Source organism: Dromiciops gliroides, chromosome 1, assembly GCF_019393635.1.
Source record: "Dromiciops gliroides isolate mDroGli1 chromosome 1, mDroGli1.pri, whole genome shotgun sequence".
NCBI classification, from domain to species: Eukaryota; Metazoa; Chordata; class Mammalia; order Microbiotheria; family Microbiotheriidae; genus Dromiciops; species Dromiciops gliroides.
In genome coordinates this window covers 207,883,772-207,908,513 of record NC_057861.1, presented here as the reverse complement: position 1 = coordinate 207,908,513, position 24,742 = coordinate 207,883,772, and the positions used below count along the sequence as shown (strand labels likewise).

At 33.9% G+C, this 24,742-nt stretch overlaps 1 protein-coding gene across 1 annotated transcript in view; it reads left to right on the top strand.

Annotated features, from left to right (window-relative positions):
- Nucleotides 1-24,742, top strand: part of DOK6 (docking protein 6) — a 718,344-nt gene that overhangs the window by 448,532 nt on the left and 245,070 nt on the right. The window contains exon 5 of the mRNA XM_043987624.1: nucleotides 4,198-4,387. Coding sequence (XP_043843559.1) covers nucleotides 4,198-4,387 — 190 coding nt within the window. The remainder of the gene's footprint in view (nucleotides 1-4,197; nucleotides 4,388-24,742) is intronic.

Below are 24,742 nucleotides of genomic sequence, written 5' to 3'. Positions count from 1 at the left end.
TAACCATATATTTCAAAGGGTAGAAACACCAAGTAGTGAAGATGCTACTCTGAATCTGATTAGCATCAAGGAGGAGTAACATGTTACTGTAGTGGAAATTATGGGTATCTGGCCAGTAGAAGGAGAGAGTTACTTCTCCATTTTTAGAATTTATAATATAGGAGAAGAAAACAGTGTTGTTGAACATGAGTTCATGATTTTGAGAAATAAATTTCAGAGTCCAGAGAAAAAATAGGTGCCCTCCTCTGAGCTAAAATTAAATAGATAACATATTTCCAGGAGGGATGGAAAGTTCTTAAGAATTAAATTCTGAAGGAAAAGTATGTGTTGTCTATACAGAGTCCATCAAGATGTACAGGGAACTCACTAACCAATTTAGATTTCTTGTAAAGATATGTATAGAAGATAAAAGGATAAGTGAATACAAAAGTGTGTCATAGTTCTGTAAGAACAGCATCAGAAGTTGCTAAGGATAACAAAACAGGACTTTTTTTAGATTTATTTGAGGAAAGAGAAGAATCAAGAAAAGTTAGCGCTTTTGCTTAAAGGGTAGAAGAGGTTAAGGTAATAATAGATGACAAACAAAAAGAGGGAAGCTAAGCTACTCTTTGAGTTTTGTATGACAAGAATGATCCTTGAACTGAACAAAAATAAAATGGCTAATAGAGAAATGAGATCTATGATAAGCAATATTTTTTAAATCCAAAAAGATGTTGATTAGTTAGAACATTGTACAGAAACTTGTAAGGTGAAATTTAATTAGGATATCTCAATTTACAAGATTTAAAATAATAACTTACCAAATACAAGATAAATGAGGTATGTATTGCCAGATATTTTCCTTTAAAAAATCTGAAGATGTTAGTAGACTACAAGCTCAATATGAATCAACAGTGTGATATGGTGATCTGAAAAGTTAATATGAAATGGACTGCATTAGGAGCAGGATAATGTTCAGGACAAGTGAGATGATAGTCATATCATACCGTGCCCTGATTAAACCACAGGTAAAATATTATGTCCAATGTTATACCCCACATTTCAGGAAAGACACTTAAAAGCTGGAGAGTCCCCCAAAGTGCAAACAAGATAATGAAGGACTTCCATTTTATGTCCTGTAAAGATCTATTGAAGGAACTGGGCATATTTAGCATAGAGGAAAAAAAGAAATGTGAGAGGAAGCATATGTTAGCTGAATTCAAGCATTTGTAGGACTGTCAAACCAAGAGTGAATAATTTGTTTAGTTTGGCCCCAGAGGCAAAATGAGAATATTGGGTGGAAGTTACAAGGAAAGGAATTTATGTTTGAGGTTAAGGAAAACAACAATAATAACTACAACTTCCTAACAGAAATCAAAAGGGCTGATTCAGACAGCCTATGCAGGCTTCAGGCAAAGTCTGGAAGACCACTTGTTAGGTATGTTTTAGAGGGGATTCTTGGTCATGTTTCCATTGTACTAGATGACCTCTGAGGTTGCTCTAAACTATGAAATTCGGTGATTCAGTGAAGTTCTAGAAATTTTTTGTTCTTTGGCACAGATTCTAAGATGAAAATATTTAGATTCTGAAACTGGCAGAGAGTATTTGAAGTCTCCAGATGCTTGCTTTTCTTTCACTGATATCACTGATGTTACCATCAGACTATCAATAATAGAGGATCCAAGATATCTAGAGATATTAGTATATCTGGATATGAATAGCATTATTATATTAATACTATTATGCTATATGATATGATATGAAAAAGCATAATGGCTTTATGTTATATTATTATATTAATAAGAGATAATGATATCTTTAGATATTTTGGGTCATCTATTGTGAATAGTATAATTAACAGAGAAAGGCCTAGATATTCCTAAAGGGAAACTGAGAAAAGAAAGAAAATTTATTATTTTTTCTTCACTCAATATACTTGAATGTCTGTGATATGAAGTCAGTTCTTTTGACTTTATTGTCTGTGATTCCATTGGCTTTTAGGTGTTGAGCTGGGATGGGAACAGAGCATTCATGTTGAATGTCTTTATTATTTATTTCTTAGATCTGTGAGATGGAGATTATGGGTTTGGGTTTGTTTTGGGATTTTTTTTTTTTGAAATTGATCATATAATCAGCCCTCGTTCTTATTTTGTGTCTTAGAAGGAATTGATCTAAATATGAAATGCCATTTCACAGTCAAAGGATTCTATATATGTTTTATGGAATAATATGTTTAATAAAGCCTGGGTTGTTTGATTTTGATTGTTAAAAAAACACCCAAGATTAGAACATAAAAAGTTAGCTCCGTAGTTTCTGGACTATGTGTTCATCTTTATGTTAAACTTGATATTATCTAAACATTGTCATTTCATAGTCTTTATTATCCAAAATCCTTATTACAAATATCTATATTATACCATTCTGTCAGACCCAATATAATACTGGCAAACATTATTTTTTTCAAAAATTCAAAAATCCTTATTGGCAATATACATTATATTCCTAGACAAACTACTTCTCTTCCAGCTATGTCTGAGCACCTCTCAGAATAATTAAACTTACAATTTGCCCTAAAACCATTACTTGCAGTTAAAATTGGCCTCGAATAATGATATCCCCTGGTAATTCTAAACTTTTGTTTTTAGTTGTGACAATTCATCATTTGATTTCTCAACATTCTACCATTTCCCTTCCTCACATTTAAGAAAGAAAGTGTTCTATGACCTATATTTATTTCTTAAGTGAAATTGAGTTAAAATTCATTGAATTTTTTAAGGCAATTTGTATACATCTCTTGAGTTATACTAGAATATTATAATTCTGTGGTTGTGATTCACTTCTTTAAAATGAGTTTTCCTCTTTCTCTTCCATGTGTGGAAAATCCTCGGAAGCAGCAATTTTTTTTCTCACTTCTGGTTACTTAATAAAAATAATGGGGGCAGGTAGGTGGCACAGTGGATAGAGCACTGGCCCTGGAGTCAGGAGGACCTGAGTTCAAATCCATCCTCAGACCCTTGACACTTACTAGCTGTGTGACCCTGGGCAAGTCACCTAAACCCAATTGCCTCACAAAAAAAAGTCCCTATACAGAAAATATAGAAAACAGTAAGTGGATTCAAAAGCTTCAAATTCAACATGTGCTTTATTCATACAGAATAAAAAATTATCATATTTTCTAGGTGACTATCTGTGAGTCACTTTTGATGTCTTCTCAATTATCTTTTCTGGCACAAAGGTACATTTCACCTTAAGTTTATTATATATTCTGTGTAAAATTTTATCTTAAATAATAACTTTATAAATCATCTAAAATAAAGGAAATGTTAGGGAGATATATTTTAGAGCATACTAAAGAAGAGGCATGGTCATGAACTAATTAAGATTTGGGTTCAGGTCTTATCTATAACACATACTAGTTGTATGCCCATGAACAGGTCACTTAATAAACTCTCAGTGCCCCCAGAAAATTCTCTAAGAATAGATAATGTAGATAAATTGCTAATCTAAATTGGTAGAGAGAGTTTTCATATTTTCACATGTATGTGTGAATATAGATATTTATTTAAATTCATTGAACATTATTCAGTTGTTTCAGTTATGTCCAATTCTTCTTGGTCCTATTCACAAAGATCTTGGAGTATCTTCTCCCTCCCCACCCGCCATTTCCTTCTCCACTGCCTCACCTGCAAAATAAGGAAATTGAGGCAAACAGGGTTAAGGGACTTACCCAGTATCACACAGCCAATAAGTGTCTAAGGCTAGATTTAAACAGGAAGGTGAGTCTTCCTGACTTCAGGCCCAGCACTTTATCTACTGTGCCATGTAGCAACCTCATCAAATAAAGCATATTTTAAAAGCTATTGCATAAAAGTCATTATGCTAAGCCTTGGAAAAACTAAACCATTTAAATAGGAACCATTCCCTGAGCTCCTAATGTTTATCATCTTATGGGAGTTGGAACACTGGAGTTATAAAAGTAGTATGTTACACATCAAAAGTTGTCATCTAAAATAATACATAATAGATACCTATGAAAGATATAAATACTTTAAAAATTCTGTTCAATTATAGATATCAAAGCCATCAAAGAAGGTATAGTATGGGTAAATATGAATGATTTCTGAACATGATGATGTGTTCAGGTTGAAGCAATGAAATCATCAATTTTTGACTACTACTTTCATCTTACCTTCATTATCTCTTTTTTCCCCTTTCCAGAACGATTCAATGTGTATCTTATGCCTACACCAAATCTAGATATTTATGGGGAATGCACAATGCAGATTACACATGAAAACATCTATCTCTGGGATATTCACAATGCCAAGGTCAAGCTGGTGATGTGGCCCCTTAGTTCGTTAAGGAGATATGGTCGTGACTCAACTTGGTTCACATTTGAGTCAGGAAGGTAAGTTCTACTTGTTTATGTCAAATAGAAAGAAAAATGCACAGCAATTGGACTCTTGCAGGAAAAGGTTGTACACCATAGGCCAGGATTAACAGGACAAAAGAAACATGGAGGTTATTACATGCCCAATAATTTGTTTTGTTTTTCCTTTTGATGAGAAAAGTAACTGTAATAAATCCATATTGCTTGTGTTGTAGGAGTGACCAGGATCTCCAGCAGAATAATTTTATTGATCACACTGGTGTCTAGTGTTGTCCATAATGATTTTAATATTTTTCAACACCAACGACCTAATAATGCAACATTTCAGTTCTATTATTCAATGTGTCTTGCCACAATGAGGATCAACTCTCCCAAAATGCATGTGTCCTTGTGTTTCATTATTATTCTTCATAGAAAGGTAATTTTGGAAACAATTTTGCATAGAATTGCTTAGAGAATTGATTTTTTTTAAAAATTGAGGTAATTTAATACAGTTTTTATTTATCCAAGTTACTTGGCTAATTGAGTTACTTATGTACAAATATTTCTCCCGAATGATATTGGGAATGGACTTACCTCTAAAACAAGCAGCCCTTGTGCTACTGCTTCCTGGGTCCACAGTCATCATTTGATCAGTATCTTAGCATAGTATTGTGACTAAATCATTTCCACAAATATATGATTGCTTCATGAGCAATAAATACCCTTATGCATTGTTTCAGACAGGAAGCATGTGTATCCAGCTCAAATTATATTTGACATGAATATTATTGTTACCTACCAACAATAATAACCTTTTCACCTCTATCCATTGAGATATATGTTGGGCAAAATTTGATAGCTTATAAGGCATGTTTTAACCTACAATTGAATCCATAATAAAAAGAAGTGCTTGCTATGGGGTTTTACTTGATTTGATACAGATACAATTTATAAGACTTATATTAGAAGGAACCGTACTAAGCATCCAATCCAAATGGCTCATTTTATGTGTAAGGAAATTGAAGCTGAAAAGTTAAATGATTTACTCATAATTAAAGATTAGACGTAGGATTTGAACTGAGATCTTCCAGACTTTTAATCCAAAATTCTATTATCTCTAGCAGAGCAGATTGTACACTACATATGGCCCACAACACTCTAGTGTTGCCTAAACCAGATCAAAATGTATATGATTTTAATGTGTTGGTGTATTAAAAAAGAAACATATGGTATTCTAAGTCATTATGCAGCCCACACACATATATATGTATACATATGTGTGTGTGTGTGTGTGTGTGTGTGTGTAGTAGTCCTCATTTCTCCTTGAGTTGGCTACTACTGTTCTATAGCATTACTAATATTATCACCGTTGCCTCCTAATGCAAAACCTCCACTTCTGGGAAGCCCTAATAGAAGTTATATGTGCTTATTTTTCCCTCTTATATTAAGCCTAAATTTATCTCTTTACAACTTTCAACAATGGCTTCCTATTCTGTCCTCTGATACCATAGAAAACATATCTAATTCCTCTTCAATGTGACAGCCATGTGACAGTTAGAGATCATTGTCTCTTCTGCATTCTTTTCTCTAGCTGAAACATATCATTTCCTCATCTGAATCACATATGCAATCTTAAGGGCTTTCCTCATCCTTGTGACCTGCCTTTGAATACTCTCATTTATCGATGCCCTCCCTAAAATGTGTCACACAGAAATAAACATAACATTCCAGATGTGAAATGCCTAGGGTAGGGATCCTATCATGTGGACCACACTGTAGTAAATTACAGAACTAAAATTAAAATCCCAGTTTTCTGATTCTAACTCTAGAGTTTTTGCTATGAGGTTGTGTTGGTCTTGCATCATGTCACGGTGCACTGGAATTGTAATCTGAAAGCCTGGGTTAAAGCTCTAAGATTTCATTCATTAGCTTATGCATTCATGCAGCATTCATTTATTAAGTACCTCCCATGCATAATCTGCTCTGGCAGGTATGGTGGGAAAAATAAAGATACTTAAGACATGGTCATTGTACTCATTGAATTTATGTCTTAGAATAGTAACATGTTACAAAAGCAAATTTGCATCACAAATAATATACAATCACTACAAAATGAATTAGAATATGACAAAAGCAGATCAGAAGTAGAAATTATTCTGTGCATTTTGAAGAAGGAAAGATAATTTCAGATTAGAAGTATCAGTGAAAACAAAGTATTGTGAAAAAATAGCATCTGAGTGATGTCAATAGCTGTATGACATTGGGTCTCCTTTCTAAACCTCTATTTCTCCATCTGTAAACTATGGGTAATAATGTTTACACTGCCTCCTTCAACAGAGAATTGTAGAAGTTGTACTTGAAATACTTTTGAAATTTTAAAGTGCTGTAAAAAAGTCATTTAATATATCATGTATTCTTATCTACAAAAATATTTTGAATTCATTCTCTGGCCCACTTACCATGTATGTTCAGGGGATATATATTTATGTGTGTGTATGTATGTATGTATGTATGTATGTATGTATCTTTCTTTATGTGTGTATGTGTGTATTGTTGTTGTTGTCCTTCATTCTCAAAGAGGACCATGACATCAAGGTGATGTCATGACTTGCACTGAACTAAATTTAAGTGAGGGAGGGATGTGCAAGGTCACTAACTTCACTCTCTCCTCCAGAGCCATCTGGTTGCAATGGCAAGATGTATATGTGTATGTGTATATACACATATATACATGTATGTGTATATACACATATATACATATATGTGTATATGTATACATGTGCCTGTCTATTTCTCTCCCTTTCTCTATCATCTATCTGTCTATCTATCTATCTATCTATCTATCTATCTATCTATCTATCTATCTATCTATCTATTGTTCTATCTATGTATCTATCTCAGGACAACTGGAGATGGCCCCAGATGGGTTTTTTTGGTGGTGGTTGTTTTAAGGCAGTTGAAGTTAAGTGACTTGCCTAGGGCCACATAGCTAGTATCTGAGGTGAGTTTTTTAACTCAGTCCCTCTTGATGCCAGGGCCATCCCTCTGTCCACTTTGCCACCTAGAAATGTGTTTACATATGCCTTTATATGTGCATATATGTATGTATATGTGTAAATACATACATACACACACTTAAGTAATATTCCAATTTTTAAGGCAAGGAAATGGAAACATAGAGTTTAGTTGCCTGCTAGGTCGCATTGGCTATATTGCTATTTGGTAGCTAAGAAAAAATTAAAAATTCAGCACCTACTAGTTGCTTCACAGAGTGACACAATACTACTGGTCCCTTTTGTAATGACTGGCTGAAGTGACAACCAGCATCACTGACCTCAGTGTGTGAGCAATGAGCTGCTTTATCATCTCAGCATTACTATTAAAAATTCAAATTGAAATTGAATGCATTTTTTGAAAATATTCACCATTTTAAAAAATGCTTATAGTTATGAAAGAAAGGTATTATGACATGGTGAGTGGAGGACAGCTTCAGGGATAACTAACTGCTCCTACTTCTGGCATTTACTAGCCTTGAGACCATAAGTGAATCACTGAGTCTCTCTGTCCTATAAAATAGGCTTGGAGATGGTAATAAGTTAAAGAAAAGTAACTAAATTTCATCAGTGAATTCCCATACTATACATCCATGTAGTGATGAAATCACAGGTGCAAAAAGCAAAAGTTATGAAAAATGAGGTATTAAATTGCAAATATTTTCATCCAAACTCAATGACCTGAATTTTAGGATTATTTTACATGAATATATGCATAAATAAATGGGAAATTCAAGAATTATTTCCTTTACCCTTCACATACATAACATAGGGGGCCATATTTCTCAGGAGGTAAAGCATTATAGTAATTTAATTCTAAACCTTTTAAAAGAAATAACCTTGGGGCAGCTAGGTGGTGCAGTGGATAGAGCACCGGCCCTGGATTCAGGAGGACCTGAGTTCAAATCCAGCCTCAGACACTTAACAATTACTAGCTGTGTGACCCTAGGCAAGTCACTTAACCCCAATTGCCTCACAAAAAAAAATAACCTTTAATACAAGGGTTTGTAACCATAATGTTCATTGGCACTTTTAGATATTCTGAAATCCTCAATTTTATTTCCACAATCAATAGTGGTGTGCCAAATATTTGATTTCTGTATATTTTCAATGTTTGTTTAAAAAAAAAGTTGAGGGAAGAAAAACTAATCAAACTATTTCCCAAATACATGGCTTTTACCTTTTATAATATGCAAATACATACAAAAGCAATGAAATTTAGGAGGGAAGTTGATATGAGTTATATCTATCGATTAACCAGTGTCTTCGAAACTGAGGCTAAATGATTTCCTGTCAGACATGATATGGTGGAGATTGTTTTAGGAATGTGGTCTGGACTAAATGGCTGCTGAGTTCTATTCCTAGTATAGAATTTTATTCAGGAACAATGTTTTTAAAACATAGGTAGTTATTCCTGACAAGTATTATGTTGTACCATGAGTTTGAAAGGAGAAAGCAAATAACTTGAATGTGAAAAAGAAGTCATCTTACAGATACTTATTTAAATAAGGACAGGTTCTCATCAACAGAATCTTGGCTAGGTTTGAAATGCATTCAATCTTGGCAAAATGTTTTTGAACATTTTCTAAATTGTCCCTTTGGCAAATAGAAAAAGCAATGGGAATCTTCTTAGAAAGAAACAGTGTGGAGTGGAGATCATATATATTCATGTAGAGTTTTGCTGTAGGCATCCAATAGAAGAAATACCAAGGATAACCTTATTCTACATTGTAATTCAATAATTTTTTTTAAACTACGACCAAAAAAATCATGTCTAAAAGTTAGGGTTTAAATTCTTATTATTAAGAAATAGTGAGTAAAAGACTTAGACTGAAGGAGGCCTGTACTCAAATCCTTCTCATACTGAAAAGCTTTGTAATGATAAATAAGTCACAAGGTCTTTGAGCCTCAGTTTCATGATTTATAATATCAGGATTATAATAACTCTAGTACTTACCTGATACGGTTATTCTGAAAATCAAATGAGATAAAGTGCTTTACAAACTTTAAAGTGCTATTTTATATGTCAGTTGTTATTAATAATAATAAAGTTTGTCATTTATATAGGTAAATTCCAAGAAATAAACAACAAAGTAATTTGGAAAGCAAACCCCTAATCCAGATGATATGTATTGTGTTTTTTCAGTCATTTTTCAGTCATGTCCAACTCTTCATGACCCCATTTGGGGTTTTCTTGGGAAAGGTACTAGAGTGGTTTGCCATTTTCTTCTCCAGTTCATGTTACAGATAAGAAAACTGAGGCAAACAGGGTTAGATGACTTGTCCAGGGCCACGCAGCACGTAAGTATCTGAGGCCAGATTTAAACTCATGAAGATTTCTTCCTGACTCCACACCCTGGGCTCTATCCACTGTACTACCTAGTTGCCTAGATAATATGTATTTCACCCTGTTTTCACGCAATTCTGATTTCTTCTGATGGATCATCATATTCCAAAATCTTTCTCTTTCCCATAGCTCAGACATTATGAACATGAATATTTCATATGACAACATCTATTCAGATTATTTTAAAATGTCCAGTGATCAATATTATGTTTTAATGATTGTGTGCAGTAAATTGTAATAATGCTCTAATTCTAGTACAGGTTAATTTTTAATTGTACAGAATATTTTGATGTCTCTATATTTGTAATATCTATGTACCAAAAAACCTTCATAGTTTACTTTTTCTTACATAATTCAAATAATATTCTCTTATCCTGTTTCTTCTCCAAAAATTTTCCCCCACAAATGTATGAAGTAACTGGATGTTAATAGAATGCATTTTTTGAAAACCATTACAATGTTTAGTCAATTATCTATTATGGAATATAAATTCATCCCTATGAAGGTGATGAATAATTATAAGCTATATCATCTTGTAAAGCAATGGAGGGTAAAATCAGAGTAATAAAAGCATGACAAGATATTCCACTAAAAGAAATCATCCAAGAACATTCAAGGATGAATATAGAAAGAGTCCTACAAATAGAAGGGAAAATAAAAATGATTTGCAAAAAATTGTTACAATAATTTCATCTATCAAGGATAGTGGAGCTACCTCAACTATACCCTAACTATACCAAACTGCTTATAGAGGAAGTAGAAAGGACCCTAAAGAAAATAAAATGGAACATGCATCTAGAATATATCAAGTATATGTAGAAGAGATCCAAAGTGAAAATTATGCAATTGTGAAGACAATGGAAAGATACCAAAGATGTGTTTAAACACACACACACACACACACACACACACACACACACCACAAAACCTCAGACATTCTTGATTCTTTTTTTTAAATGTCACTTATAAAACATTAACAACTAATGATTTATGCCCCAACTCCGCCATGTATCATTATGAGGGATATCTGTACACAATTTGTTGGCATCCTTGATAAAGGTTTTACTGGACGATAAGCAGATTTCCACAAATGACATTCAACAATGGATGGCACCAGTGGTATCTAACTGAAAGATAGAAAGAATATAATAACTCATATTATATGACTCAAAACATCACCTACACATTTTTTAATAAAAAGTTGCATCCCGTTTATATATCAAAATATTTTAAGATTCCTTGGAAAACACAATAACAACAATAGTAGCAACAACCAAAACATGTTCAGTAGCCTTCTACCAATACACTTCAAGAAGGCATAAAAAAGGATTTGTACACTGTATTCAATACTGTGATGGAGGAGATCCAGCTCAGAGTCTACATCAAGGAAGGATTTCCTGGGGAAGGTAAGATTCTTCAGATGCTCCTCTTTGTAGGTGACATTGTTTGGAATGTGTCAAACTCCAGGACATTGCAGAGCCTTCTGGAAGAGGTTTATAATTATTCAAAGGAAATCTGCCTTGTCTACCCACACAGGAAAGAGCAAATGAATAAAGAATGTCCAGATTTCTAAGTACAGCTGAATGGACACCCAGTAAGACTTGGCCAACAATATATCTGTGACAGACAATACAGATAAACAAGGACCTGGACCAAGAGTTGAAAAGGAAGAGGAGATCAGGCTGGATTGCTTCTGGGAAAATTCAAAGCACTTTATTAACCCCATGCTTCTGATAATAACAAAGGCCCATCTTTTCCTGGTATTAGTGTGTGTCAGTGAGATCTGGAAAACAACTACCTCCAAAGAACTAAAAAAGGCACATCACATAAAGGTCAATGGAAAGACACATGCTGGGTATGAGCAAGACACAGCATATAATCAAGGGTAAGCACCAATTGAAAAACAAAACTAAACTAAACTAAAAGATGTTATCAAGAAATTATAAGAAAGAAGATGCTTGCAAAAGCATTTTTGAATACTATATAATCAGGCATCCATTTTGTCTTCTATAATATTTGTTCTTACTGGTTAAGTATCCTTACCCCTACTGTATATTAAAACATTTATTTAGTCAGAATAAATTGCAAAATTTTAGAATTCAGAATGATCCTTTATCTAATTTTTTCTGTGCAAAAGCTTTTTATTTTTATATGATCAGATTATCTGATTTGTCTTTTGCAATCTCAGGTCTTGTTACATAGCCTTCCTGCATCCATTATGATGCTGATTACTCATTTATCGTAACAATTTTTAGTTTTCACTTATCTTTTTAGTTTGTTTATATTTCCACTATAAGTAACATTTTATTTGGTCTACATAGAAAAAAAAAATATATATATATATATAATTATATAGTAGTAGTAGTAGTAGGCTTCCACCAGTTGCGGATGACCATGGATCAGCACCTTGAAGAGCCACAGGCCACAGTGTGGCTGTGCAGTCCGATATGAGAGCCACAGCTCCTTCCGCAATGAGGAAACTGCACTCTCTGTTGCCTATCGTTCCTGCGTCTCATTCGTTTTTCTTCCTCCCGAGCTTGAAGGCAATATGTATGTATGTGTGTATATATATATATATATATATATATATATATATATATATATATATATATATATATATATATATATATATATATATATATATATATATATATATATATATATATATATATATATATATAGCGGGGCAATGAGAGTTAAATGACTTGCCCAGGGTCACACAGCTAGTAAGTGTCAAATATCTGAGGCCTGATTTGAACTCAGGTCTTCCTGAATCCAGGGCCAGTGCTTTATCCACTGAGCCACCTAGCCGCCCCCTAGAAAACAATTTTCAAAGAATATGGGTATTATATAAAAATGGAGGCACTAGGCAGGGCATGGTATTGGGAGTAAATATGTCTAAATCAGATATTTCCTATTAGTTACCAAAGAACTATAATATCTAGTTTATCCACCATTTAGTTTAGATCCTTAAATTATTTCCTATTTTTCTTTTTAATAGATATATTTGATTATGAAAAAGGCATGCAGGTTATACACAATTATCTTTTTCTAGAGTTTTTATTTAATTTTTCTGAAATTAAGTTAGTTTTAACTTTAATTACATAGATATTGTGCCATTTAATAAAATGTATATTTAAACTTAATAATGATACATTTACTTATAATGTAGCAACTTAATCTTTATCAGTACCTACCTTTATTGTTTTCTTATTAAAAAACATGATTGATTGCTCTTTTTCTTTCCTTTTTTCAGCTGAGATATAATGTATTTTAATCTACTCCTCATTTTAACTCTATGATTATATGTGTGTGTGTATACACACATATATACACACAGACCTTTCATGGAACAAGTTATTAACTTTGTTTTTTTAATATTTTCTATTATACTCTTTTGTTTAATGGGAAAACTTAAAATAGTTTTTTATTCAGGTTTGTAATTGTGAATTTTTTTCTATCCAATACTATCACATTATCCATTTTTATTAAAATGCTTTAACTTATTGTGTATGAAATAACCTCACTAAAGGCACCATTTCTCTTCCCATTGAGGTCCAGAATCTAAATCAATGGATCTTACCTTATTTTCTATAAAAAACCCTAAGTTGTTGCTTTTACTTTTACATATGTCAATTGCTTCCCAAATTTCATTCTACCTAGTGCCTCCATTTAAATATATGTACATATATGTGTGTACAAATATATATAGTCTTTTAAAAATTTATTCTTGTGCATAGCCCACATAAAAGTTTGGCTCATTACCCTCCATCCCATTTACCCTCAATTATTTTTTTCTGAATGATGTTTATCAGTAGTACACTGATTTCAGGTATTAAGGTATTGCATTTCCCTCTCTTCTCCTTTGCCCTAGTATTTCTTTATCAATATATACCCATAGTTGATCTCTCTTTGATCCCTCAGTAACTCACAGACAATTAGAACTTTCAAAAAATAATAGCCTTAACACCCCTCCTCCCAACCCTGCTTCCCACCCTCCCTAACCATGTCAATTCTGGATCTTCCAAGCTGTTTCTACTTACTTATTTTTCTTAAATTTCTTTTCCTGCTGCTTTTTGCATTCCAAAAACTGCTAGATTCTTGTTTTCTCAGAAGGAAAACCTGGAAGTCATTAATTTTATTGCTAATCCATTTTAATTTTTATGGCTATTTTTGGACAAAAGATATTTCCTTTTGCTTTTCAGTATATAATATTTAATAATTTGCTTCAATTTCTCATCATTGATTAGTAGTCTCAGGAAGGTCAGACTGATATCCCTTGAAAAGTGAACAATCACCTCAACCATTTTCAATATTTCTATTTTGACCTAAAGGTTCTATAACCACATATGAAAATATGTGTATAAATTAAATTTTAGTTTCTTCTATGCTAATGTACTATGGTATCAGTTAATAATGTTAACAATAATAATGTTTATATATAAAATAACAAACTTCCATCTGTATTCAGATACCATCAGTTCTTTCTCTGTAGGTGGATTGTCTCAGATCATTGCACTACTGAAAATAAATAAGTCATTCTCAGCCGCTCATCTTACAATATTGCTGTTATTTTGTATACAGTACATTCCACTTTGCCTCAACTCATGTAAGTCTTTCTAGGTTTTTCTGATAGCATCCTGCTCATCTTTTTTTTATATAGGAAACTACATTTATATAGTACTTTAATGGAAGATTTCCTTACAAAGCACCCATGAGGTTGATTATTGTAACAATATTAGCTAACATTTATATAGTACCTTATACCTGACAGAGAATTTTCTTCAAAATAGTCCAGCAAAGTAAATGCCATCATCACCATCACCATCACCACCACCACCACCATCATCATCACCGTCATCCTCATCTTACGTTGCTCTTGCCTCTGCTTCAGATTTTTTCCCAGTTACTATTGCTAACTGTGTTTCCCTCTATCCTATTCCCTTCCCATGATATTTACTCTATTTTCTATCTTCTTTTACCCTTCCCCTCCTTGAAAGTGTTTTGCTTCTGACTGCCCCTCCCCCAATCTGCCCTGTCTTCCCTCACCCCTTCGCCTTTTCCTCTTCCCCTCCCATTTCCCCGCAGGGCAAGATATATTACTATACCTGCTTGAGTGTTTATGTTATTCCCTCTTTGAGCCAATTCTGATGAGAGTAAGGCTCATTCGCTCCCTTCCCCACCCCCCATCTTCCCCTCAACTCCATTAACTTTTTCTTGCTTCTTTTATGTGAGATACTTTACTCCATTCTAACTCTCCTTTTCACTTTCTCCCAGTGCAATTCTCTTATCCCCTAATTTTATTTTAAAGATGTCATCATGGGGCAGCTAGGTGACACAGTGGACAAAGCACCTGCCCTAGATGCAGGAGGACACAAGCCCAAATCCAGCCTCAGACACAAGTCACTCACCAGCTGCTTGACCCTGAGCATGCCACTCCACTCTGACCACCCGGAAAAAAAAATTGATAAACAAAAAATAAATGCTTTACATATATCATCCTTCATAATCAATTCTCACCTGTACCCCTATCTAAATTTATTCCTTTCAGCCGCCCTAATACTGAGAAAGATCTTATATATTAGAAGTATCATTTTCCCATGTAGAAATGTAAATAGTTCAACCTTTTAGCATCCCTCAAAATTCCTTTGACCTATTTATCTTTTTATGCTTCTCTATGTTCTTATATTTGATAGTCAAATTTTCTATTCAGTTCAGGTATTTTCTTCACAAATGCCTGAAAGTTCTTTTTTTCATTGAAGTTCCATTTTTTTCCCTGAAATATTATACAGAGTTTTGCTGAGTAGGTGATTTTTAGTTGTCATCCCAATTCCTTTGCCTTCCAGAATATCATATTCCAAGAATATCCATGCCCTCCAATCCTCTAATGTAGAAGCTGTCAGATCTTGTGTTATCCTGACTGTGGCTCCACAGTACTTGAATTGTTTCTTTCTGGCTACTTGCAATATTTTCTCCTTGACCTGGGAGCGCTGGAATTTGGCTATAAAATTCCTGAGTGTTTTCTTTTTGGGATCTCTTTCAGTAGGTGATTGGTGGATTCTTTCAATTTCTATTTTATCTTCTGCTTCTAGAATATCAGGGCAATTTTACCTGACAATCTCTTGGAAGATGTCTACGATCTTTTTGTTCTGTTTTGTTTTGTTTGGTTTGGTTTTTTTGGGGGGGGGGCATTGGTGAGGCAATTGGGGTTAAGTGACTTGCCTAGGATCACACAGCTAGTAAGTGTTAAGTGTCTGAGGCCGGATTGGAAGTCAGGTCCTCCTGACTCCAGGGCAGGTGCTCTATCCACTGCACCACCTAGCTGCCCTTAAGCTCTTTTTTTGATCATGGTGTTCAGGTAGTTCAATAATTTCCTGGATCTTTATTCCAGATCAGCTGTTTTTCTAAAGAGATATTTCACATTGCCTTATATTTTTTTTATTTATTTGTATCTGCTTTATTGCGTATTGATTTCTTATAAAATCTTTAGCTTCCATTTGTTCAATCCTAATTCTTAAGCAGTTATTTTCTTCAGAGAACATTTCTATTTGGCTTTTCAAGTTGTTGACTTTTTTTTATGAGTTTCCTTCACTCTAATTTCTCTTTCCATTTTTTCCCTCTACCTCTCTTATTTTTCTTTTCTTTTTCTTTATTTTTTTTTTTTGGTGTGGCAATCGGAGTTAAGTGACTTGCCCAGGGTCACACAGCTGGTAAGTGTTAAGTGTCTAAGGCTGGATTTGAACTCAGGTCCTCCTGAATCCAGGGTCAGTGCTCTATCCACTGCGCCACCTAGCTGCCCCTCTTATTTTTCTTTCTACCTCTCTTACTTTATCTTCAAAATCCTTTTTGAGTGCTTCTATGGCCTGAGACTAATTCATATTTTTCTTAGAAGCTTTGGATTTAGGAGCTTTGACTTTGTTATCTACTTCTGAGGGTGTATTTTGATCTTCCTTTTCACCAAAGAAACTTTCTATGGTCCACATCCTTTTCTGTCTGTTCATTTTGCTAGCCTATATCTTGATGTTTAACTCCTTAAAGTGGGTCACTGCTTCCAGATGCACTGTTCAAAGTTTCAGGGGGTCCCAGGAGGTACAATTTAAGGAGAGGCATGCTCTACACTCGACTGGCCTGTGCTCTGGTCTATAAATAGCCCTAGGCCTACTTGTTCTTTAAATTGGAAACAAAAAATCTTTTTCACTGTGGTTGCTGTTTGGTGAGCCTGTGCCCCTCCCCCACCTGGGCCACCACTCAAGGCTGCTTCCTGATTCCTAGCATGGGCAAAACAACTGAGTTCCACCTCAGTGTCAGCAGAGACCCCTGTAATCTCTCCCTGGCCAGCCACCTAGCCCTCTCAACAGACTGTGAGCTAACTTCCAGAAGAACCCAACACTGCAGAATATTTAGAAACTCTGGAGGTCTCTTTCTCTGGAGTTGGCTGAGGCTGAATCTACATGCACAGTCTGGGGCTTAATCTATCCCACTTCTCACTCTCACCCCAGTACAACAGACCTTTCCCTGCTGACCTTCTAAGCCATCTCTAGCTAGAAAATGATATCATGACATCCTTTTGTGAGTTCTGCTGCTCCAGGAATTGTCTTATGGCATTATTTGGAGGTTTTTCATGTGATCATGTGGGGAGTTCTGAGAAGTTACTGCCTTTCCTCTAACATCTTGGCTCTGCCCTTATGTGATTTTCTATAATGCATTTAGATTTTACATTTAATCATCTTCCTAAGGAAGGCCAACTATTCTCAGATAGATGACCTAGGCTCTGTAATCAAGGTCAATTGCCTTGGTTTGTAGATGCCTCACTACAATTAATTTTGCTTGTGAAAAAACAATTAGTTACTCTATAACACTTATTTGCATCTTTTACTTTTTAATTCTTTCTCTGACTATACTTTAATGAATCTGCTCCTTTGATAAAATTTTTCAATTTCTGTTTCAAATCACTAATTCTGTTTTTAATTTCTTCTTTAAAATCTGTATCTTTCCCATTATTACTTCTCTTAATTATTTTATTACTATTTATAATCATACTGGGAATTGGTGCAATTGTTATAATTTTTAATCTATTCTTTGTTTTTATATAATTTTTCCTTTCTTTATCCTAGCATTCTTGTAATACAGAATATTTTTTCATTGTATTAGGAACTATATTTTTGTGCTTAATTCTGCTTTAAAAATCCATTTTAACTTTTTGTTTGTTTGTTTTTAGTAAGGCAATTGGGGTTAAGTGACTTGCCCAAGGTCACACAGCTAGTAAGTGTTAAGTGTCTGAGGCCAGATTTGAACTCAGGTACTCCTGACTCCAGGGCTGGTGCTCTATCCACTGCACCACCTAGCTGCCCCTAATCTGTTTTAACTTAATGGATTTTTGCTTAATAGTTTCTTATGTTTCTTTCCTAATTTACCCCCCTCTGGACTTTAATTTCAAAGGATTTTTCCCTTCTTTCTCTCTCTTCTAAATGCTATTTTTGACATATTACTTTGTTTCAAATATGCAGTTCTTTCTATTGTAGCAACACAACTGGAAACAAATTTGATGCCTATCTGTTATGGAATGACCGAACAAACTTAATAGAATATTACTTCCCAGAATATGATAGAAATAATGAAAGAGTTGAATTTATAGAAAGCTAGGAATTACAAAATAATGCAGAATGAAGTGACAACCTGGAGAACAATTCATACAGTACTACCACATTGTAAAAGAAAGTTTAAGAATTCTGATCAATGATGAAGCATACCTTCTACTCCTTTACAGAGAAGAGGTAGATTAGTGGTGCACATAGTGTGATATTGTAGCATATTTCTTGCTTTTTTTTCTGAGGTAATAAATGGGAGCTTTATTTTAATATGATCGCTCACTCAGCCCTCTTACCAGGACTTCATAAATCACATTTGCTTAGCACTTTAAGATTTACAAAGCACTTTCCCCATAACCACTATATCAGGTAGGTATTGCAAGTATCATTATCTCCATTTTATAATTGGAAATTAAGTTTTGAAAAATATACACAATCTGCCCGTGATTTCACAATTAATATCAAAGATATGGCTCAAATGTAGGTACTCCTGAATTTGTAGTATTCTTTCTGTCATATCATAACTCTTATGAGAAAACAGAGAGGGAAGTGAAGTTATTGAACCAAAATCACATGTGTACTAATTAATGGAGCAAGGATTTGAGCCCAATTTCTCTAAATACATATTGTGTTGCTTTTTTTCATATAACAAATTTGCATCCATTATTGGTAAATCTATAGGATATCCATTTTGTAGATCTCAGAACCCCCAAAAGTCCTTTAAACTCCAAAAATGAGATATGTAGGTATATTCTAGGTGTTTTTCTCAGACCTGGTATATAATCATAACATGTTTATGTCATCCTTAAAATGTACACATTTAAAACATAGGGTTTTTTATTACACAGCCTTCATGTCTATATCATTTTCCCCCTACCACCTCTATATGATAGTTATTGAGAGAGTCTAGAGAACTGACTAAGTAATGATTATTTTTGTAAAATTCTCAATAGCCTAGCAGCAGCAAGGGAAAACAATGTGGCCAAGTTAATGTCTGACATTAAGGCATGCCAGACAATCAGACTCAGAAACTGTAGGACAGCATTTATGTTCCCATGGTAATATTAAATCACTTGACAAGACACCTGTAATATTTTCTTTCATTCTTTTTATTATGCATCTATGTTCATTATACATAATATTCAAAGTATGTGAGCTCATATAATTGTAAATATTTTATATTGATTTATGTGTATATGTATTGGTGTTATGTCTACATCAATATCTCTATGTAAAAGGAACTATTTAAGATAAAATCTGAATTTATGATTTTTCAAAATTTACTAAAGATTACATTAAAACAAAGTTGTTTATAAAAAGAAATGTGCTAGGTGCGATATTAAGAGTCTATTCTTTAATATATTATAATAGAAAAATTACTTAAGTGTACAAAGACTGATTTGTAATTCATAACAATTTGAACTGGGTAGAAATTTCACTTTGCACTATGAATAAAGTATAGTCATCATTAAGACTTAACCAAAACATTGCAAAATACTTTATCAATATCAATTTCATATATAAAGTGTGCACTGCAAGTGATTCTCATTCAATAAGTGGATTAGGCAGAACCTCTCCTTGGAGAAATTGTATTAGCCATTAGTTCATATTACTGTGTGATTCACTTAGCAACCATTTACTAAATGTCTCTTTTACTCAAAGAACTATACATGTTATACACTGGGGGATGAGCAAAGATAATTAATAAAATGTCTCTTCCCTTATGGACTTGATGGACAAGGTGGAATATAATACATAAATAAATATTAGAAAAAAGTATAAATGAGAATTTAATTTCATCAAAGTATAATAAAAATATAAAGTGCTGTTGGAAAAGGAAGGAAGGAATGAAGGAAAGAAGGAAGGAGGGAAAGAAGGAAGGAAAGAAGGAAGGAAGGAAGGAAGGAAGGAAGGAAGGAAGGAAGGAAGGAAGGAAGGAAGGAAGGAAGGAAGGAAGGGAGAAAAGAAATAATTTATTATAGGGAAGATAGGGAAAACTTCACGGGGAGGGCAGCATTCGTGGCAGACCTAGAATTTAGAAGGAGTTTGGGAGAGAGAGAGAGAGAGAGAGAGACATTTTAGGCATAGGAAATGTTATGAAAATATCTATAGCATGAGCAAAACACTGGTCATGTATGAGCAACAGTAAGTATTCTGTTCCCCCACTATCAGAACACAGCATAAATTGTTGAAGTGGTAAATAAACCAATAGTTTTCTAAAGACTTTCATGATAGCTTGAAAATTCTAAAGTTTATTTATATTCTTTCATTAGGGATTAGGAAGCCATTAAGAAGATTGTATTTAGAGGAACAATATGATCAGATAAGGAACGTTACTTTGTGAAAAGTGAGAAGAATAGATTGAAGAAGGTAAACAACCAGAGTAGAAGAGATCAGATATACCCTTTAAATGAAGAAGATGATGAAAGAAAGTTGAATAGAGCCCAAAGGCTTCAAGAATAGGGGACTAAATGAATAGTATTGACATCCATAGAAATAGAGAAGTTAGGGGGTAGCTAGGTGATGCAGTGGATAAAACACTGGCTCTCACTTTAGGAGGACCTGAGTTCAAATCTGACCTCAGACACTTGACACTTACTAACTGTGTGACCCTGGTCAAGTCACTTAATCCTCATTTCCCTGCAAAAAAAAAAAAAAAGAAAGAAAGAAATAGGGAAGTTAGCAGGAGGAGTCAATTTGAGATTGATTGTAGATGCTTACTGACTCTGAGTTTCTAGAGACATCAGGAGCCATCCTTCCCACCCTAATATCTTCAACAATTGATCATCAGACCTCCCCATAAAAACCTTCCAAGAGAACCCCCTACCTCCTAGGTAACACATCGCTTTTGGTTTATTAAAATTGTTAGGAAGTTTACCTCAAATCAAGTCTAAATCTACTTGTAAAACATCCACCTGTTACTCCTAATTTTGCTAAGAATAAGCAAAATATATTTATTTCCTCTTACACTTGACAGTCTTTAAATACTTGGAGTCATTACCACATCCCTCTTTAGAATTCTCTTCTATATGTTAAACACCCCTAGTTCCCTGAACTGATCCCCCATATGACAAAACCTAGAAACTCTTCACCAAATAAATCACCAAAAGCAAATGAGTCGTTGGAGAGACCTCAGTAGATTTTTAGTTCATTCCATACACTAAAGTAATACTCATATATTTAAAAGTAATAGCAACTTATACATAGTAGATTTTCATGTGCAATCATTGTCTTTTTTTTTTTACTATACTCTGTTATGGAAATGTTGGTTTTATTCTATGAATTAAAAATAAAACAAAACAAAATTTAAAAATATTTATAGTTTCTGCTTGCAGGGAAAGGGTGCCTACCACCTCTTGAGGAGGCCCATTTCATTTTTGGAAGTCTCTAATTGTGAGGAAGTTTTTCCTGACATCAAGCCTAAATTGGCTTCTTTCCAGGTTCTTTTCTTCTCCAAGCTAAACATACACAGTTTCTTCAAGTTCCTTCAACTGATTCTCATATGTCATTGACTCAAGACCATTCACCATACTGGGTGTCCTCCTCTGAACAATCTAGGGAAACTGGCAAGCTATGTTGTGGGTGATACTATAATTTGGTTTTTAAACATTGTAAAGCTATGTACAATGAATGAGTCACAAAGCAGACCATACTTTTTGCTCCAGTGATTTCATTGCTGATTGAATCTCAAAAAAAAAAAAAAAAACAACAGAAAAAGATCTATCTGCACAAAAATAGTCATAGATGTATTTGTTATAGTTCTTTTAAAAGAAACAAAAAATGTCCAATAATTTGATAATGACTGAATAATTTAATTATAGTATTGTAATTCATATAGTATTGTATCATAAAATGATAATTATGAAATAAAAAAGAATCTGTAAAAATATATATAGAAAGAAAAACAATCAAATCAAGAAAACCCAAATATTAATGCAAGCACTCAGATACTCTCACCCATGTGCATGCACACAGACACACAAACATACATACATACACACACACATACACACATGCACACACATACAGAAAGAATGATGGAAAACGGTCAAATATGTCAGAACTCCAGATAAGCCTGGAAAGGGACACAAAGCCAAGCTATTTCATTTGCTTGTTTTTTATGTTTTGCCAAAGGCTAGGGGACTTGAATAATATTTTCTCCATTGTCTTATATGCTTTTACATTCTTTCAAATTTTGTTTATAACATTTTTGCATATATGACATTCACATCTAAAAACAATATTCTAGAGTTTATTGGACTAAGCAGTAGTAAAGGACTAAATTATGTTATACAACCTATATAAGGGTAGTAAATAAGAGATGATAATTGTTGCTTAGGATTGCACAGTCAGGGCAGGAATGGTACAAGGCCAAAGGTATTTTAGAGTGATGGTGACTAAATCATTGAAGTAATTGATTATTCAGTCAAGGAACAAGTAGAAACAAGGAAACCAGGAATAAAGGGCAGGTTAGAGGGACTAGTAGTCACAGTGAGATGATGGATAGATGGATGGATGAATGAGTTTAGAAGAAGACACAAAGTGGCAATAGTTCAAGGATATAAGGCTATGATCAGAGAGGTTGAGATTTGGAAGATGGCAAGTTACTAGTTATGCTGAAGTTTAACATGTCTATGTTGGTATCCAATTTATAGCAGTTGAGAATGAGGGTTTGTGAGATGTGTATGTTAGAAAAGTAAAAAATATAAATACTGAAGTCTCTGAGGATGATGGTTGGAGAAAGAGTTGAGACAGACTAAAATGGTCAATGAAAATTGGGAAAAGAGGGAAAGTGACTTGAAGTCACTCAATTCATAACAATTAAAAATTCTGAAGGAGTCAATATTGAAGGGTCATGGCTGAGGAATATTTGGAAGCAGTAGCATAGAACAAAGAATACTTGCTCCTTCCCAGACTCTGAGTGGTACTTCACAGGGGAGTTCTTAAAGAAGTAGATACCTTTGAAGAGGATTTCTAGGAATATCATACCCTTAAGAAAAGGTGAAGTTTCTGTCCTACCAGGAAAGAGAAGAAAAGTTCCAGGATGAAGAAATGTTCATTTAAATTAGAGCAGAGGTCCAGCAGTAGACATGGAGAGAAGAAGATAGAAGGGCAATATACAGAGACTAACAGAAACCTGGGAAGGAATACAGTTCTTCATAGGAGTGAGATTTGGGGACAGATAGTAAGAATAGGTGACATATCTAGGATGGAAATACTATTTGATAGTCTTGAAGAATACTTTAAAGATGACACAATTACATTTCTTTAGAAACATTTAGTGAGTTAAACGTTTCAGTAATTCACAATTACTTCTCCAGAACTATTCTTAGGCAATGAAATTTTCCTTTAGAGAGACAAAAATACAAAATTGTACATAATAAAGGGTAAATAGAGAATTATTTCTGGAAAAATATGGATTAGCATCATAATTAATGGCAAATGTTATGGAGAATCAAGTATGTATGAAGTGCTTGCTGCTAGTGCTAGATGATACCAGGGTACAGAAATTTTTAAGTAAGTCTATTTCACTAGGGGGGTAAATGGATCTTGAAAGATAAATTCACTTACAATTAATATAGCTGCACTTTATCTAGAAATGGTTTCATGTCAACTAACTGCAGTTTCTATTTCGCTATAATGGCCTTAACTTTGCACCTGTGTGAGAGAGCAACCAATTTCTTCTTGATTAAATGCAAGTTTATTTTTTTAAAAGTTACAAAAGACATCCAGACTTGTAGACAAGCCCAAGTCACAGGATTCATGATTATTTACCACTGCAATTTTCTCCTGGGTAAGACAAAACCATGCTTTTTAAAAACTGCTGATACTGCATTCTCGCTTAGAATCTCATACATATTGCAGGTATAATCAAAATGAGTCCAAATGTCTGCATGAAAAAAGTCATATGATTTCAAATGCCCTATTGCAAAACTATAAGCAAAGTCAATGATTTTCTGTATTTAGCCAAGTATTCATTGCATGGCTTTGGTTCTTAAAATAAATTCATATTGTTTACTAAAATTGAGTTTTTCCTGTAACCTTATCATTTCAAAAGCCTGGATAAAATGCTGCCAGAATATGGATAATATTACTGTTATTGGAAGCTCAGAAAACCTAAAAACCATTTATGCAAACATGATATTATGGTTCCAATGTGCAAATTCTGTGTCTAAATATATCTACCTAGGACTGTGAAGATGTGCTCAGTAGGTATAAATATGACAAAGCAGCCCCTTCATTGCAAGGCATTTGGCATGACAAATGACAATGGTTGGGGCTGGGCGGGGTGGGAGTTGCAGACTAGATTATTTAGTCTCCCTTTTCCCAGAAAGATTTACTTTGTATTTATTTTGTTTACATTTTTGTATTTGTTTATATGTGCATATATGTTACTTTTCCA